Source organism: Phacochoerus africanus, chromosome 11 (assembly GCF_016906955.1).
Source record: "Phacochoerus africanus isolate WHEZ1 chromosome 11, ROS_Pafr_v1, whole genome shotgun sequence".
Lineage (NCBI taxonomy): Eukaryota > Metazoa > Chordata > Mammalia > Artiodactyla > Suidae > Phacochoerus > Phacochoerus africanus.
In genome coordinates, this window is record NC_062554.1 from 2,239,028 (window position 1) to 2,254,642 (window position 15,615).

Genomic DNA, 15,615 nt, shown 5'->3' on the forward strand with positions numbered 1-15,615 from the left:
GCACGTGGTGGAGGCAAACAGCCTGCGGGTACCCCAAGGCACGTGGCGGTTTTCTGGCCTTATCCTCTCCTTAATCTGTATGCGTGTATTATACACGCTGCACCACACACATGCTGCACCACAAAAGTGAAACCTTGGCAAATCTCAAACGTTCACGCTCAGTCTGTACAGATGCACGTTCAAAAAAGCACAGTCAAAACAGCCCCCAACAGTCCTTTTTTAAACGGAATTTTTAAAAAAATGGCCAACTATGAAACAAGCTGTAATTCCCTTCTCAGGACCTCCTCTGGGCTGCTGGCCATCCAGAGGCCTAGACCAGTGCTCAGAACACGTGTTGTCTGCTCAGGACACAACTGAGAATGTCGAGGCCTCTTAACTTCTCCGTTTTCCTCCTTTTGATCAGTAATTTCACGTTGTCCTCAACTCTACGGAAAACCCGGATTCTCCATCCGTGGGCAGAAATCTCCGCCACGGGCCAGTGCTGAGACGGCAGCGATCTGGGGCTCGGAGGTCTCGGCGGGCTGCGCTCTGCATTCTGGCCCCATAGGAACCCGCTCTAGGCGACCCACCCACCGGGGATCAGCCTCATCCAGATTCTTAGCCGCCACCGTGCACCCGTTCCTACTCCCCCCAAAGTCTCCAGAAGGCGACGCAGAGCGGGACCCCTGCTAGGATGTTCCAGTTATTCTACGGAAGCCATGAGTCAAGAAATACAACACGTCACACTAGGCCATGCGACCAACCTCCATCTATCACGCACTGTGGGCCCGGCAGGGCTCAGCTTCTACCCAAGGGGACCTGGCAGGCTCTCCAGGGAGAGGCTTCGCCCTTGCCCATCGGCAGCCTGCTCATCCTGTTTCTTTAAAGCTCTAACGCGGCTTCCTGACTTTGGCGACTGGGATTTGGGACGCCGTCCTTGCCTCCCAGGGCATCTGGGGTTTACAGACATCGCCACCTTTCAAGTCCGAAGAGGCCTTCTCCTTCCCCAACTCCCAAACCACCTTGGTTTCATCACCCGACGTTCTCTGGACCTTCTCCAGCCCCGTTTCTGTCCTGGTCATTGTGATCAATCAGGACCAGCAAAGCACCACATTCTACTTTTCTCATCGGAGTAGCAGGGCAGAGCTGGCTCTGGTGTCACCCAGCATGTGAAGAGAAGCTGTCCCTGGGAACGTGAGTCCGGTTCACAAACGTGGCTGAGACGAGAGAACAGGCACCACGTGGGTATGTGGCCGTGGGGCAGAGATTCTGTGGGGTCTCTTCCTGAGCAGAGTGAGAGCCTTTCACTAAATGGGCTGCAAACTCGAGCCGGGGCCATCATCTGAGCCGAGTAAGGATTTCGCTCCTCGGTGTCTGCAGACGCCAAGGCAGAGGAAGAGGATGCTTTGCCCTCGAAGATGTGCTAACAAAGCTGCCTGAAGGAAGGTGGGCAGGGAAATAGAGCGAGTGGCCTTCAAATACCAGAGTCCCCTAAGAACGCTCTCTCTTCTATTTCAGGAGCAGCAATACCCCTCTTCAGAACAGTGAAAGCAAGGCTGCCAGTGGGATGAAAACATCAGCACTGCAATCTTGTACCTCAATGTAAACACGGCATCCCTACAAAGCATCTGCCCCCTCTCCTGGCGCCAGCTAGGATCTGACCTTGTGTAGTTAGCTGTGATTGTGTAGATTAGTTTTGCCAATATCTGCAGATCTTTTCAGACGGACCCCCTGTACCTTCGATTCCATACTTTAAAATGCGGTACGAACTCCTCTCAGTCCTTCTCCGGTCTGGGATGAAAGCTGAAGATCTGATCATGGGAAATGCCGCTGGGCCGAGCTGAGCAACGGCAAAGACTTAATGCTTTCAGAGAGCCAGGCCACAGTGTCTCCACTGCAGATCAGAGTTAAGAGGCTGCCAGGACCCACCTGGCACAAACAGCCAAAGAAAACTCGAAAGAAAAGGTGGTGAGGAGGGCAGGTGATATCTCAGGTTTATGAGGGGATAGCTACTAATTAGAAAGAAGAACAGAGAGATTGCTATGCTTTTCTATTGCTTCCGTGAGTAATTCTTAGAAAGCGCCAAATGAATATCGTGAAAGACTCGTTGCTGGAAAGGAAAAGAGGTTTGAAGCAACAGCTCTAGGTACACTAACGAGAATTTTACGCTCTGCCCCTCAAATAGAAAAGGCGTAAGAAATCTCTCTGTCATCAGTAAGTAATCTGCTGACCAAGAAGCCCCCACCGCGCCCGCAAAGGAAGGGACGTCAGACTCACGTTGGTGACGTGTTCGATATCCTTCCAAAGGACGCACTCCCTGGGGAAATCGGCCAGGTCCAAGAAGTGATCCACCACCACCTGGCCGATTAAGTCGTGGCGCGAGAACCTGTCGAAGTCATAGACGGAGAAGTGGAGCTTCCGGGCGGCCAGGTCGTTGTAAGGCAGCGGAAACAAAAACACCTCATCGAACACGGGGTTCAGGGTCTTTCTGTGAACTTTAGTCTGGTGCTTTGTTTTCCGATCAGGAAGCAAATAGATCTTGACGTAAGGATCTGAAGTCCCGGAAAAGTCCTTGGCAGGCAAGTTGACGGCTTTGTGAATCTTCACTATGAGCTGCTCCAAGTCGCAGTCGTATTTCAGCATGAAGTTCAGCCTCCCACAGGCCTTGCTGTGACTCCTTCTCCCATCGTCGTTATCCAGGGACCTCTGCTTATACAGCTCCGGCTTAATTCGGCCAATTCCAGTCAACTGCTCCTGTTTCTGAAGCTGCTGGATGCTGAACTCTGGGTGTGACAGGTTGAGCTGTCTTCGGATTGAATTATGCCTTGAGTGAAGAGCGAGAGAGAACAAAGTCATAACCTGATTGGCTCCGGGTCTCTCAGAAACGCGGGCCTGGGATGTAGGCAGACTGTTAAAGGCTCAGATGTGTGGGCCTTTTTTTTTTTTTTTTTGGCCTAAATTCAAAATGCTCATCAATGCAAGTAAGCTGCTCCCCAAGGCTAGAAGCTTGCAATTGAGGTCTGGCATCAGGAAACGAATTACTAACGTGTGGCCCTGGAGCTTGAAAGGTTCCATGTGCTTTCTAAACTGCCTAAGATGTGGTTCAAGAAGCTTATTCAGCTGGTGGGATGTAAAGATTTGTACACACTTGTTTCAACGCAAGATGACTCACCTTGATACACAGTAGCATCCCGAAAAGGAAACAGTTAGCTGCGTGGTGACTTAAAAAGAATGGACCTTTCTCTCAATGACACAGCATTTCCCATCACTGGCCTTGAGCCCACTAAGGTTGCACACTCTTACTGGGTGAAGTAAAATCACGTCATCCCAGGAACACAGTCCTTGCTCTTTTGGAAATGCACGCGTCAGGACGTGTCTGTGTGCAGGGGGACTGCGTGGACTCTGACAGGTGCAGGTGCCAGCTCTGTGACTGTGCCTCTGCTGGACCACAGAGGGGATGAGCAATGAGGCGCAAGGGCTGTATTTCTAACACGGAGGGGATAAAAATGGAAAGTAAGCTACCCTAAATGGATACAGGGATTCAGCGAGGGAAGGCTGGATGCTGATATTTACAAATTAAATATCTGCTAACGGAATCTACTCTTCGCCCTGTAAGCCAATTGGTTTGGGTTAAAGTTTCCCTGAAATGCTCTTTGAAACCTGCCTCATCTGCGTGGATCCTCACAAACTGAGAGGAGTCTTTATTACTTACAAAGCTGTCTTTAAGGGTCTTTGTGTTTGCTTTTAGCTCAGAGTTCAGAGCCATTACACTGGATTTTGTGCAGTCTCTCAATAACCTTAATTAAAATAGCCTCCTCCACCAGAAGGTGAAAGCTGACTCTGGGGGGTTGGTAAATCATCGTCAAGGCAGAGTAAATATTTGAGTTTGTCATCTTTTCCTTTCTGAAGAGTACTTTATGAAATAAAGATGTTAACGACAGGATTAACGGGACCGAAACACGTTTGAAATGATTCTCCCTTGTCATACAGATGCTGCTGTGCTGAATACTCCTCTTCACCCTAAAGTACCCTCCTAATTACGGATCACCCAAAAGGTACACAGAGCTGTCACCTGTGCCTGTCACAGACAACAGAGTCCACCGCAAGGGGCACACCCAGGCACACAGGTTCCCACGTGTGCAAAAACCGTGTGGTCTGCAAGCGTCTCCTGTGAGATTTTAATTTCTTACTGAAAAACCCACCATCTTTAGTTTTCTCTGTATCCTTTGATTTTTTTTAAGGAGGGGGGAGAGTCAGGGGACCACGTCAGGCACCTCAAACCGGCTCTCAGCCCTATTCCATTTAGAATGGATAAAAACGGGGTCCTACGGGGTCCCCTACAGGGAACTGTATCCAAACACCTGTGATGGAACATGATGGAGGATAATATGAGAAAAAGAATGCGTATATATGTATAACTGGCTCACTCTGCTGTACGGCAGAAATCGACAGAACATTATAATCAACTGTAATAAAAAGAGGAAAGAAAAAAAAAAGAAAGAAAAAAGGAAGTAAAACCAGCTCTCTGAACTAGTACGGCCAGGTCAGCCGGGTCAGTCCCTCGCCTACAGCTGAATCTCTCCAGTGCAGAGTAGAGCTTTAATCCTGCTCCATTGGGGTCTCTGGGGGCAGGGGAGGGCCTGGCAGGGGGCAGGGGGGGGGCGTCTGGCAGGGGAGAGGCCATTAGTGGCTGGCACCAGCTCGCATTTCCCATGCCACCAACTTTTCTCTTCAGAAAAAACTGGATTCAAACAAGGGTCGTACTTGCGTGTGGATTCAGTCCCCATCTACAATGGACCGTTCAGGGATCTGCCTCGGTAGCGGCACAGTCTAAACACTAAGCGTGCACCATGCAGTTCCACTAGATGCGTCTGTGACGGACACCAACCTCTGCCCCTCGCTGTCACCTTTGTCCCCCAAGTGGCTCTGGCAGACTCCGTGCGCAACAACCTCCCTTCGCGGCTCTAGAGTCCTGGCTTTAGACTCACCACAGCAGCAGCCTCTCTCCCTCATCAACAGGACGGAGCTGCCGGGTCAAGTTTAAGTATACGAACGTGGCTGCTTAGCAAGGGAACATACTCTGTTTTCCTTGCACGTTTTCTTAGACATGAAATCTGGAAAGAAGTCCAACGTGCCCTGATCTTCTAACCACAAAGGACCGCCGGGGGCGGGGCAGGTCCAGGGGGTGGGCTGGGGAGGGCACCACGGAGAGGTCTGTACTTCAAAGACCAAAGAGAAGCTCCCCGCCCCTCACCACCCAACTGCACAGGAGGCCTCCACTCAAAATTCCAGCAGAGCTGGAGGTTCTTTCTAAAAAGTCAAGCACAGATATGAATCCTATCATCTACCCAAATGTTCGGCCTGACTGGTTTCTCTCCACCAGCCAGAATCACACCAACCGTAGGGCCGTGGCTTCAGCAGATGCCAGAGACCCTGACAGACCACGACAGGTCTCCCTCCCTGGGGTCCCCTTTCAGTCGATTCCAATTTCCTTGCAGGAGTGAGTTATTGGGGACTGGAGTTGGGGGCATGGGTCAGAGAAGCTCCGAGCAGCCAGAGAATTGGGGTCACCTGTCACCTCCCTGGCCCCCCCATAACCTGTGCTGCTCTCCGGGCTGAGCACCAAGAAAGGAGGGCAGGGAGGCTGCCCCAGGGCCACGAGGGAGAAGGTGAGATGGGGAAACAGAAAATCAGCATCCTGCAGCTCTCCCAGGACGGACGAGGAGACAGGTCACAAGTAGGAGGGAGAAAACCGCAGGATGGGATGGCCTGAGCCCCCCCTCCCTGGAATGGGGGTCCGGAATGGTCCCTGGAGGTGGCCTCGAACGCTGGCCACTGGATGGCCCTCAGCCTGAGGGTCTGGAGTTCGAACGTGGACCCTGAGTGGGGCAAGGAGGGAGCTGAGTCTGAAGCAGCCAGGCCTCCGCGTAGGTTTTGGGGGGCCTCTGTTTTGGTGTTTTCAGGACTTACTGTGTTCCATGAACAGAGGGAGAGGTGGTCCCCCAGGGCACGTGCTGAGAAGGGGGACAGTCCCACCGTAACACTGTCCCACAGAAGCTGCCTGGGACTGAGCCTCTGCCCCCGCTTCCCAGCCCCGTCGGGGGTGGGGGGCAGAGGCCATTTTCCTTTCGTGAAACAGGCAAGGAAGACGGCAGCACGACTGGAGCTGGCTGGGCTGGAGGACCAGAGGCTGGGCCTGGAGAAGACCTAACTTCCAAGACGACCGACCAGATTGGAAAGCAGATTTCGCATAAGCTCAAAACCACACCTTCATGCCTGAAGGAATCTGAGCCTCGCCGAGCTGCAGCCAAGGGCCAGGAGAGCCAGGTGCCCACAGGCTGCTCCTCCGCTCCTCAAATTTAAATCAACCTGTTCTAGGGTCCCACTTTGAGCCCCCAAATAAAGTTCAGTTCCTGAACCACAGCCCCCGAAGCCAGCCTCCTCCACTGCATCTTAAGAAAGAAGACATGACTGCAATCCAGCAAATTCGAATGTGCGAAAAAGCAAGGCGTTAGCCAGACTGGAAGGCACAGAGAGACAGAGCCCAGCCGCCGCCTTCAAGGAAAGGACTGGCCAGGAGTGAAGAGATGGTTGTACACTAGCTATAAACCAGGGCAGAGGGGGTAGGGACGGACCAGGGTTAGACAGAGGGTGAAAGAAGCCCTCTGGCTTGGGAACCTGTCCCAGGTGCGATGGTGCTGGGGCCGAGCCTGCCTCCTCCACCCGGCCTCCTGCTCCTCAGCCTCCGGCTGACACTCTGGAGCTCCGAGGGAAATCGGCTGAGTTCTCCTCGTGGCGCCCAGCTCTCCAGCAGGATGGGACCCGTCGGCTCTTCTGCCCCGGCAGCTTTCACCTCACACGTGCTCACATCCGACATCCCAGGCCCTGGGTGAGAACCAGAGCTCAGAATGGCCAGCATCCCTCCCATCACTGGGTTTCCTGTGCAACACAGACAAGGACACCCGCTCCGCCCTCTCTCAACTCCGAGACAGAGGCCGGATGTGCTCCCTTCCCTGGTTCTAAGTCACCGGTGTTAACAAGGCGTTGGGGTCCAGAGAACACAGAGGGGCGGACTGAGACCTCAGAACCCTCCTGGGTTTCTTTACGAGTCCAAGTCAGGACAGGGAAGTTTGGAAAGAGCAGAAATGGGGGCCCTTTGCCTTCTTGGAATCTTCCCTGGTGATGGAGAGGAGAGAGCTGGGTTCTGCTGAACTGTGAGCGACACAGAGAAAGGCAGGAAGCAGAGGGACAATGACTACGAGGGCAGGAGGAGACGGCATCTGAGGCTTTATTCTGGGATTCAGAGGCTCCCGGGGCAGGGAGCTAAGGCGGATGGAGGCACCAGGCTGTGGCCAGTGGAGGGGCATTGGCCAGCAAATGCAAGCCTGGCTTCTCCCACCCCGTCCTAAGTCAGACAGGAAACCTCACTGGCATCTTCCAGTATTTTGTCCCCACTGCTAACGTGAGCCTCCGTCCAGCAACACCTTCTCTCAGGCAGCTCAACCTCCTGTCTCTTCCCATTCCCACTGCTTCCCACTGACGTCAGGTCCTCACTGTCACAGGCATGAACCGGACCCCGGATCCGGTCTTCACTCGGTCCCCCGCGGCTTATACGATCTTGCCAGATTCATCCCTACAGAACCCCTCGAGCCCTTCGGTGTGTATGGCCAGCAGTGCTGTCACGTATTTCCCCTTCCAAGGCCGAGGTGTGTCCTGGCTCCTCTTTATTACCAGCACAGAGTACAGAGCTCTGCGCGTGGCAAACGCCTTGCACATGTGTCTAGAGTAAGGACAAGGATGCCACGGACGTCAGCGTTTCCCCTCCTTAGATCCCAGCAGAGGAAACACATATTCGTATCTGGTTTCAGGACGTCTTAGAAGTTGAAAGGGGTCTGGGCCATGTCTGTTTTTGAATCTGTCCGTTTATTAAAATCTGAATAACTAAGAGAGTATGTTTTAAATGCTTACATCTAACCAGTGCTCTCAGCACCATGAAAAATATGGCCTCATGCAACTGTGCTATTCATAGAGTAATCACCACACTGAATCCTACTTTCCTGCTTCCCAGAGTTAAGGGCCAGTAACGAACGAGACTCGAATTTGGAAGACGCAGAGGGTCTGCTGTCGATGCTGTCGCACTGTCCCTGGGACGCTACAGGGTGTTTAGTTCAGAGACAAGGTCAAAAGTCTGAAGGTACGGCTCCTAACGTATGTGCCACCAGGGCAAGCGACCTTCCGCCCGCTTCTCACCACTGCAGCCGCTGCTCGGGGACAGCAGCGCTACTGCAGCCGCTGCTCGGGGACAGTTTGGTGCTTTGCCATTTTTGTCAGCAGAAACCCGAGACAAGTGGCCTGAGACTGACGAGTGCACCCTGTCAACCATAAATGGAGAAATTCTGTGCCAGGAGCTGCACCGGGAGTTCGAACGAGAAGCAGAAACAAAGCAGACGTGGTCCTTGCGCTCACGGAACTCGGGATACGGAGGGAGACGCAGGCAGCAAGTGAGCAATCGCACGGGTAGAAGTAGATTTTAACCCTGGGAAGAAGAGACAGGAAAACAATGCGGGGGAGGATGCAGGGCGGAGGGCACGGAGGGCAGACACGTGCTTCGGCAGGGGCCAAGGAGGCTCTTCCCAGGAGGGGACATTTTCGCTGGGACATTAAGGCGGCCACGGAGCCCAGCACGGAAAAGAACAAGGGCTGCAGAGAGGCCGGTGGAGCCGCAGTGTGACGAGCCTGTCCGGGTCAAGCCTCTTCCCCGAGTGCATGGGAGCATTCGGTCTCAGGGCCGGGCTGGCCCTGGCCTGGAGGTGGGGCCGGCAGCGGGCAGGAGAGGCCTGTGGCACAGTGCACAGGGCTTACCAGGCTGGATCAGGAGTCTGCGGTGTGGTCACGGACACTTTTACAAAACCAAGGGGTTAAAAAGGAAATGTGAGAAGTCTTAGAGAGAGATGGGACTTTCCTCCTGGGACACGAAGCAGGAGGCGGATGAGCTGGCCTTTCAAGGTTCCCTCTATTTTGAGGGCCCAGGGATTTTCATATATTTGGAGTAGAGACTTTTAAAATGTTCCGGTATCGACAAATTCTGAACAAAACGATCCACATTCCCAGGATAGTAGGTCATGACACAAAAGGGATTTCATATAAAAAGGAATGAAGAGGAATTCTGGAGGGTTCTGCCAGGAACTGAGCTAACTAGGAACAGAACGCTAAGGCGCTTGGTCTCGGAAGACCAAGAGAAAGTCACCCTGACCAGAAACGCTCTTAGAAGATGGACCCGAGCTCCCCTTTAGAACGTTCCAGAAGGCGGTGGTGGGAGCCAAGCAAATCCCAGCTGCAGAGGCCAGCTGAGGGCGAGACCTCTGGTTCACATGCCCGGGCAGAAGCTGTGCCAACCACCGAGACGGGAGGAGGCCCTCGACTGGGAGCCTCAGCTTTGTGTGCTCGGGCCCACTGGTGTCCCGGGACCTTTGGGACCCGTGATTAACGAGACGCAAGAAGGAAGCAGCAGGAAAGAAAGTGGCGGTGGTGAGAAAGTAAAGAACACAATGAGAAAGAAGGGAGCAAAAATAATAACCAGCAGAGCAGACGGTTCAGCTCCATCTCAGCAAAGAATACCTCCTCCCTCCCAGATACGGCATCAAAACTGTTCCTTAAAAAAGAAGGCTAAAAAGGCGCTGGCGTGTTGAAGGAAATTTCATTCATTTCCCCACTTTGTCAGTAAAAAGGGTGTGTGTGCGTGTGTGAGAGAGACAACACAACCCTAAAACATCAGAAGACCACACCCTTCTCATTACAGTAAGAACAGGAGCCAAAGATGTGTGCTTCCAGGCATAGCGCATAAAACGAGGTCAGCAGGAACTTAGATAAGAATGTCTGAGACGCAATAACGAGGCAAACGATCAGCCTGAGGGCAGGTGCAGCTGGAAAGCCAGGGGCTTTACGGCAGGCAACTATTACGAAGGTTGATTTGGGCACCAGAAGAGAGAATTTAATCGCACGACTCCGAGACTAGAATAAATCTAGATGGAAAATGCATTTTACAGGGATAATTCCTTGACTCGCTCTTTTATTTTTCCTCGTCTACCCAACTTCTACAACTCAGTGGTGAGGATATCCTTGGCTGGGAGAGTTCCCAACGCAATCTGTTCCTTGGTGTGCACATTTTTCTAGCATAAACCCTGTGATCAATTAGAGGGGTACGACTGCTATCCATTCATGAGAATCACAGCAGAGTTCTCAGCACTGTCATCTAATAAAAACAGAGCCCAACTCTATGTACGGATGGAACCCCGATCCGAAAAATTAACATGTAAGAGTAAAACCAAATAGGGACCATTTCAAGGGCAACTCCATCCGAAGGCACTGGAGGCTTTTATAAGGAGTCTGCACCGCTGCATAAATTCCAGGGCAGCATCCAGTTATGTTTATGTCTTAAATCTGAAGAGAAATGCCAATGATAAAATCTGAGGATTTCTTCTAAATCAAATGGCAAACAACCATCCATTTCCTCACAGAGGAATATTTTAGGTAAAGCTCTTTGATTCAGAATTGAAAATGATACTAAAAAAGGTTTCTGAAAAAATGAAATTATAAACTGTCATGTTCCATCCCACTCAATGTGAATAAGCAGAGCCTCCAGGATAAACTCGATTAACATAAAAAAGGGTCAAATCTTATTTCTGTTTCTAGAGAATAAAAAAAGATTAAAAAAAAAAAAACTGAAACCGTGCTTGTACTTTCCAAATGACAGCACGTGTTATTCCTCCAGCTATCACTCAAGCAAATATTTTCATTTTATTTAATTATTTTTGTTTTGTTTTGAGCCACGCCCATGGCATGTGGAAGTTCCTGGGCCAGGGACTAAACCCGTGCGAAGGCAGTGACACAAGCCGCTGCAGTGACAACACTGGATGCTTAACCTGCTGTGCCCCGAGAGAGCTCCCAAATAATTTCATTTAAAGAAATGAAACAAAGCTGCTTCCAGAGTCTCTTTTCCTTAAGTTCTTACTTACTGAGAGTGAATTTTTACATCCAGTGATGCACAATTGGCAGTTTAACCACAAAGCCACCTTTATGCATCTGTGTCGTGGGAGAGGTGGCCTCAGTGACGACGAAGAGGACAGCAGGACTGAAGGCAAAATGGCAGCTGATGGGGTGGAGTCCGAACTAGGTGTGGGCTTGTGCAAAGCCTGCGTGCACAGGTTAGCATCTCATTCTTAAAACCCATCCCCATTCCTGGACTTCCCATCGTGGCTCAGTGGAAAGGAATCTGATTAGCATCCATGAGGACGCAGGTTCACTTCCTGGCCTTGCTTAGTGGGTTAAGGATCTTGCATTGGTGTGAGCTGCGGTGTAGGTGGCAGACATGGCTCGGATCAGGCGTTGCTGTGGCTGTGGTATAAGCTGGCAGCTGCAGTTCTGATTCAACCCCTAGCCTGGGAACCTCCATATGCTATGGGTGAGGCCCTAAAAAGACAAAAGAAAAAAAAACCCCACAAAACTCCATCACGATTCCTCTTTCACACGACAGGAAGAAGAAAGAGAGGAGCCCAGTCTCACGCTTCTAGGTGAAGACTGCTCGCTGGACCCCAGAGCCCTTGCTGTTTCTCACTGCAGAAGAGCACAAAGCACCCAGCCCGCGGGACGAGAGGGACCCCAGGCCTGGGAACTCTGGAGACCTTGAAAAGGCTGGACATGGACAAGGACCTCCAGCCACTGCATGGCATCTACAGAGAGCCTGTGTGACAGCTAGGCGAGGTCTGAGGCACAGGGAGTGAATTCCGTAGCAGCACAGAAGACTGGGTCAAAACCCAGGCTCTGGTATTGTCTAACCAGGGTTCAAACCCTGAGCTGGGTGTGGACCAGTCTACGACTTTGTCTCTCAATCTCCTCGACTTCGGTTTCGCTTCTTCTGTGAGATGAAAATGCTAACGGACTGCAGCTCACATAAAGTTTGAGTGATAATAAAATGGTGCAAGTTCTTAGGCGGTAGAGGAAACGCTGAGTCTTAGCCCTGCTAACGCTCAGTATCGGGAGCTCAGCAGAGACTAAGCCGTGCTCTGGAGCCTAACTCAAGCACGGAGAGCATCGGTCAGGGTCTCCCAAAGCCATGTCACTGATACCAAAGGGACACGGGAAGGAGCACAGGCTCCTGGGCTGATCAAGGCCACGGCCGCCCGGAGAAGGGGTTGGGGGCGCCCGGCTTGCACGCGAAGGGAGGGGGTTGGTACTGACCGAGCTGAGGAGGTGGGCTCTGTGACTTGGCGCTGGACTCGGACGCCATGGGCACAGTTCTCCTGGTCCCCGGGCTGGGTCGAGAGGGGAATGTCGGGGGACGTGTGGCTGATCTTCATGGAGGAGTCTGGACAAGGGGTGGGAGGGTCTGGGAGGCCCTCGCTGTTCTCCTGCTCATTGGTCTCCGTGTCCGTGTCGTTAAGAGGCTCCTGGTTGTTGTCTTTGCTACCAGAGAACAGGCCTCGTTCTCGCCACGGAACCCAGCAGAGCTTCCAAGACACGAAGAGAGACACGCCGAAGAGGGCGAGGCCACAGGCAGTGACCACAAGCGTCAGCAGGCTCACCGAGATATCTGCAGAGAAGCAAAGGTCAAAGGTCAGCGGGACGGCTCCCCCCCCTGGGCCCTCCCCCTGCGCGCAGGGGCAGAACGGGCCCTCTCATCCACGCATCCCTGGAGCCACTGCGGACGGCCAGGCTGGAGACGCCCCGGAGTCACCCAACCCTGAGGCAGGAACAGTGAGGACTCAGACACAGGCTCAGAGGAGGCAACGTGAAGGCAGTTTAGACACAACAAGCAGCCTGCGCCAGCAAGAGAGAGGGTATATTCAGGGAACCAGGGATCGTCCCCTGGCAACACAAATCATTTACACTCTGGCAGCTGGACAGTTCCAACTGTCCTTGAAAATTCCTTGGCCATCTCAGAGAGCTGAATGATGTAATTTGGGAATACTTAAATAACAGCTTTGTCAGACAAGAGGTCCAAGCAGAAGGGAGATCAAGTCCTCCCTCACGCCCAAAGATTACCCACCACCCAGTGGTCGGGTGCCCAGGACCCAAGGACGACTGGCACAGTTTGGGTTTCGCTAGTGGCATAGCTGAGAGCAGTACTCAAGGGCAAGACGTTTATTCAGAAGGTAAAGAAAACGCAGGGAGAGGCGCAGGGGAGCGAACCAGGTAGGGGGGAGGGGACGTGATCCAGGTAGGGGGATGGGAAGCGGTCCAGGTACGGGAGAGGGGACGTGATCCAGCTGGGGGGTGGGGAAATGACCCAGGTAGGGAAGTGGAGTGCTGATCCAGGGGAGTAGGATAGCATCCAGGAACGGGGACTTTATCAAGCCAGCTGCCACCAGGGGGACCAGAGGTTAACTTGCTGGGGGAGCTGCACACGCCAGGGGCCGGGGCCAGGCTGTTCATGACATCAACCCTCTTCAGTCACTGATTTGAGGGCAGCTCTAAGCGGCATTTCCAACCTGTAGCATGGGTGGCAAAGAGCTGCCATAGCCAGAAAATTCCCACATAAATAAATAAACACAGGGGCTGGCCTCGGTGGTCAGCAGGCAGGATCTGAGGGCAGGGAGAGGGGCTATGCAGGCAACAGCATCATCTGCTACATGGACCGTGGCCCCCTGGCCTCAGCGAGGGTCCGTGGCAGTACAGTGTCCAGCGGCTGCGTCCTCACTCTCAGAACACAGTCCACCCCCCCCGTACAGTAGAGGGTGAGGCATCAGCCTGGACTCATGTCCTGGCACTGTGGCGCTATGAACTCCTCTCTTTAAAGGACACCCCTTTATGGGGCTCCATTACACCCAGGAGCCCCAAGGACCCGCCCCCCCCCCTCCCCCGGCTCTGCCTTTCCTGTCCATCATTAACGTTTTCAATGCTTCAGCCAAAGTTCTCTGGATGTTTATTACATGTCAGCGACTGCGCCAGGCTTCAGAGATACAGTGGAGGAGGTGAGAGACACAGACGCACCTCCACAGACTCACACACTAGCGAGGGGAGACTTCGGAGTCAGCTACTGAAGAGTCACAGTTTCAGCATCCAGAGCACACCGACAACCCATGACATGAGCCATCGGCATCTCTGCCGAGACAGGCACGTGAGCCCCTCCCATGAGTCACTTACCTACCAAGTCAAGCTGACCACCTGCAGTCCACAGGCTTTGCAACATGACTCTGAAGGCACTTGATGAGTCTTACGAAATAATAAAGCAATTTCTGCATGAAAAATTGCTCTTGACAGAAAGCCAGCCGCCAGGGCTGGTGATGGATCTAATGGACCTCGTCTATGCCTCCCGATGAAACTTTGCCCTTGTGTTGGGACAACAGTATGTCTCTGTTTGGAAACACGGGAGTTTCAGCTTCACCATGGGCAGCCAAACTCAAAATCTTGGCTTATCCTACTTCTCCCCTCACGAAACACTGACATGGGACAAGCAACCTGTGCAACCGTGGAAAACAAGGACAGGTACCATCCATCCATCAGCACCCAGCAACGCAGAGAAATTTCTGGGCTTGCTTTAAAGGGAAGGCAGTCAGGGCTGAACATTTAACACCAGCAAATGAAGGGGCGCCGAAGGTTAAAAAAGAGGTAAAAATCCCAGGTGCAGAGCAAAAGGGCAGGGATGGGGGCTAGGGAGCGGAGTCAGGGTGCAGAGCGAGGGGCACTAGACGTCACGCCTCCCAGAGCCCCACCACCGGTAGCCGAGGGCATGGCCTGGCCACAGGCTCACCGGCACGGTGGAAAATGTGCGGGTGAAACTTTTCTGATAGGTGGGAGCAGGAGGGCTCAAGGAAGGAGGAGACCCTCTCCCAGTTAATCAGGCTGCCAGAGAAGACATCAACCCCACCCCCTCCAACCAAATCTGAAAGCAAAACAAGCTCCACCACACACTGAAATCCCTTAATGCATTTTGTAATCCCAAACCCATCCCTGCATCCTGTTAATCACTGCAGCACCGTCCTGACACAGACACCACCAGGAGACCGCTGACAGAGGCTGGAGCAGAAGGACACCAGAAGGCAGTAGCGTTTGTTTATTTATTTATTTCTTTTTCTTAACATTTATTTTTAAAAAAATTTTTATTATGGTTGATTTACAATATTCTGTCACTTTCTGCTGTACAGGAAAGTGACCCAGTTATACATATCGATACATTCTTTTTCTTGTAATAGTTTCCATCATGTCCCATCACAAGTGATGGGATAGAGTTCCCTGTGCTGCACAGCAGGACCTCATTGCTCATCCGCTCCACATGCAATAGTTTGCATCTATTCACCCCAAATTCCCAGTCCTTCCCACTCCTTCCCCCTCCCCCTTGGCAACCACAAGTCTGTTCTCTTTGTCCATGAGTGAGTTTCTTTCTGTTCTGAAGTTAGGTCCATTTGTGCCTTATTTTAGATTCCACATAGGAGGGTGATGTGCTAATTCCAAGAACAGCCTAAGCCCCAATCACCTTCTGTTGGCCTTTGGCCACATGACTTGCTCTGGTCCATGAAATGAGTAGACACGGCCCATGAGGACTCTTGGGCACCCACCTTCTGCCGAGAGGAAGGGGTCTTAAATAAGGGCTGTGTTTCGGCCCCGGGGCCATGAGCGAAGACCCGCAGGCCAAAGCCT

General features: G+C 52.5%; 1 protein-coding gene across 2 annotated transcripts in view; it reads right to left on the reverse strand.

Annotated features, from left to right (window-relative positions):
• SYT9 (synaptotagmin 9) overlaps positions 1-15,615 on the reverse strand; it is a 190,605-nt gene that overhangs the window by 124,639 nt on the left and 50,351 nt on the right. For both annotated transcript variants that reach the window (XM_047753684.1, XM_047753685.1), the window contains exons 2-3: positions 12,217-12,568; positions 2,257-2,803 (exon numbers count right to left, since the gene is read on the reverse strand). In XM_047753684.1, coding sequence (XP_047609640.1) covers positions 2,257-2,803; positions 12,217-12,568 — 899 coding nt within the window. The remainder of the gene's footprint in view (positions 1-2,256; positions 2,804-12,216; positions 12,569-15,615) is intronic.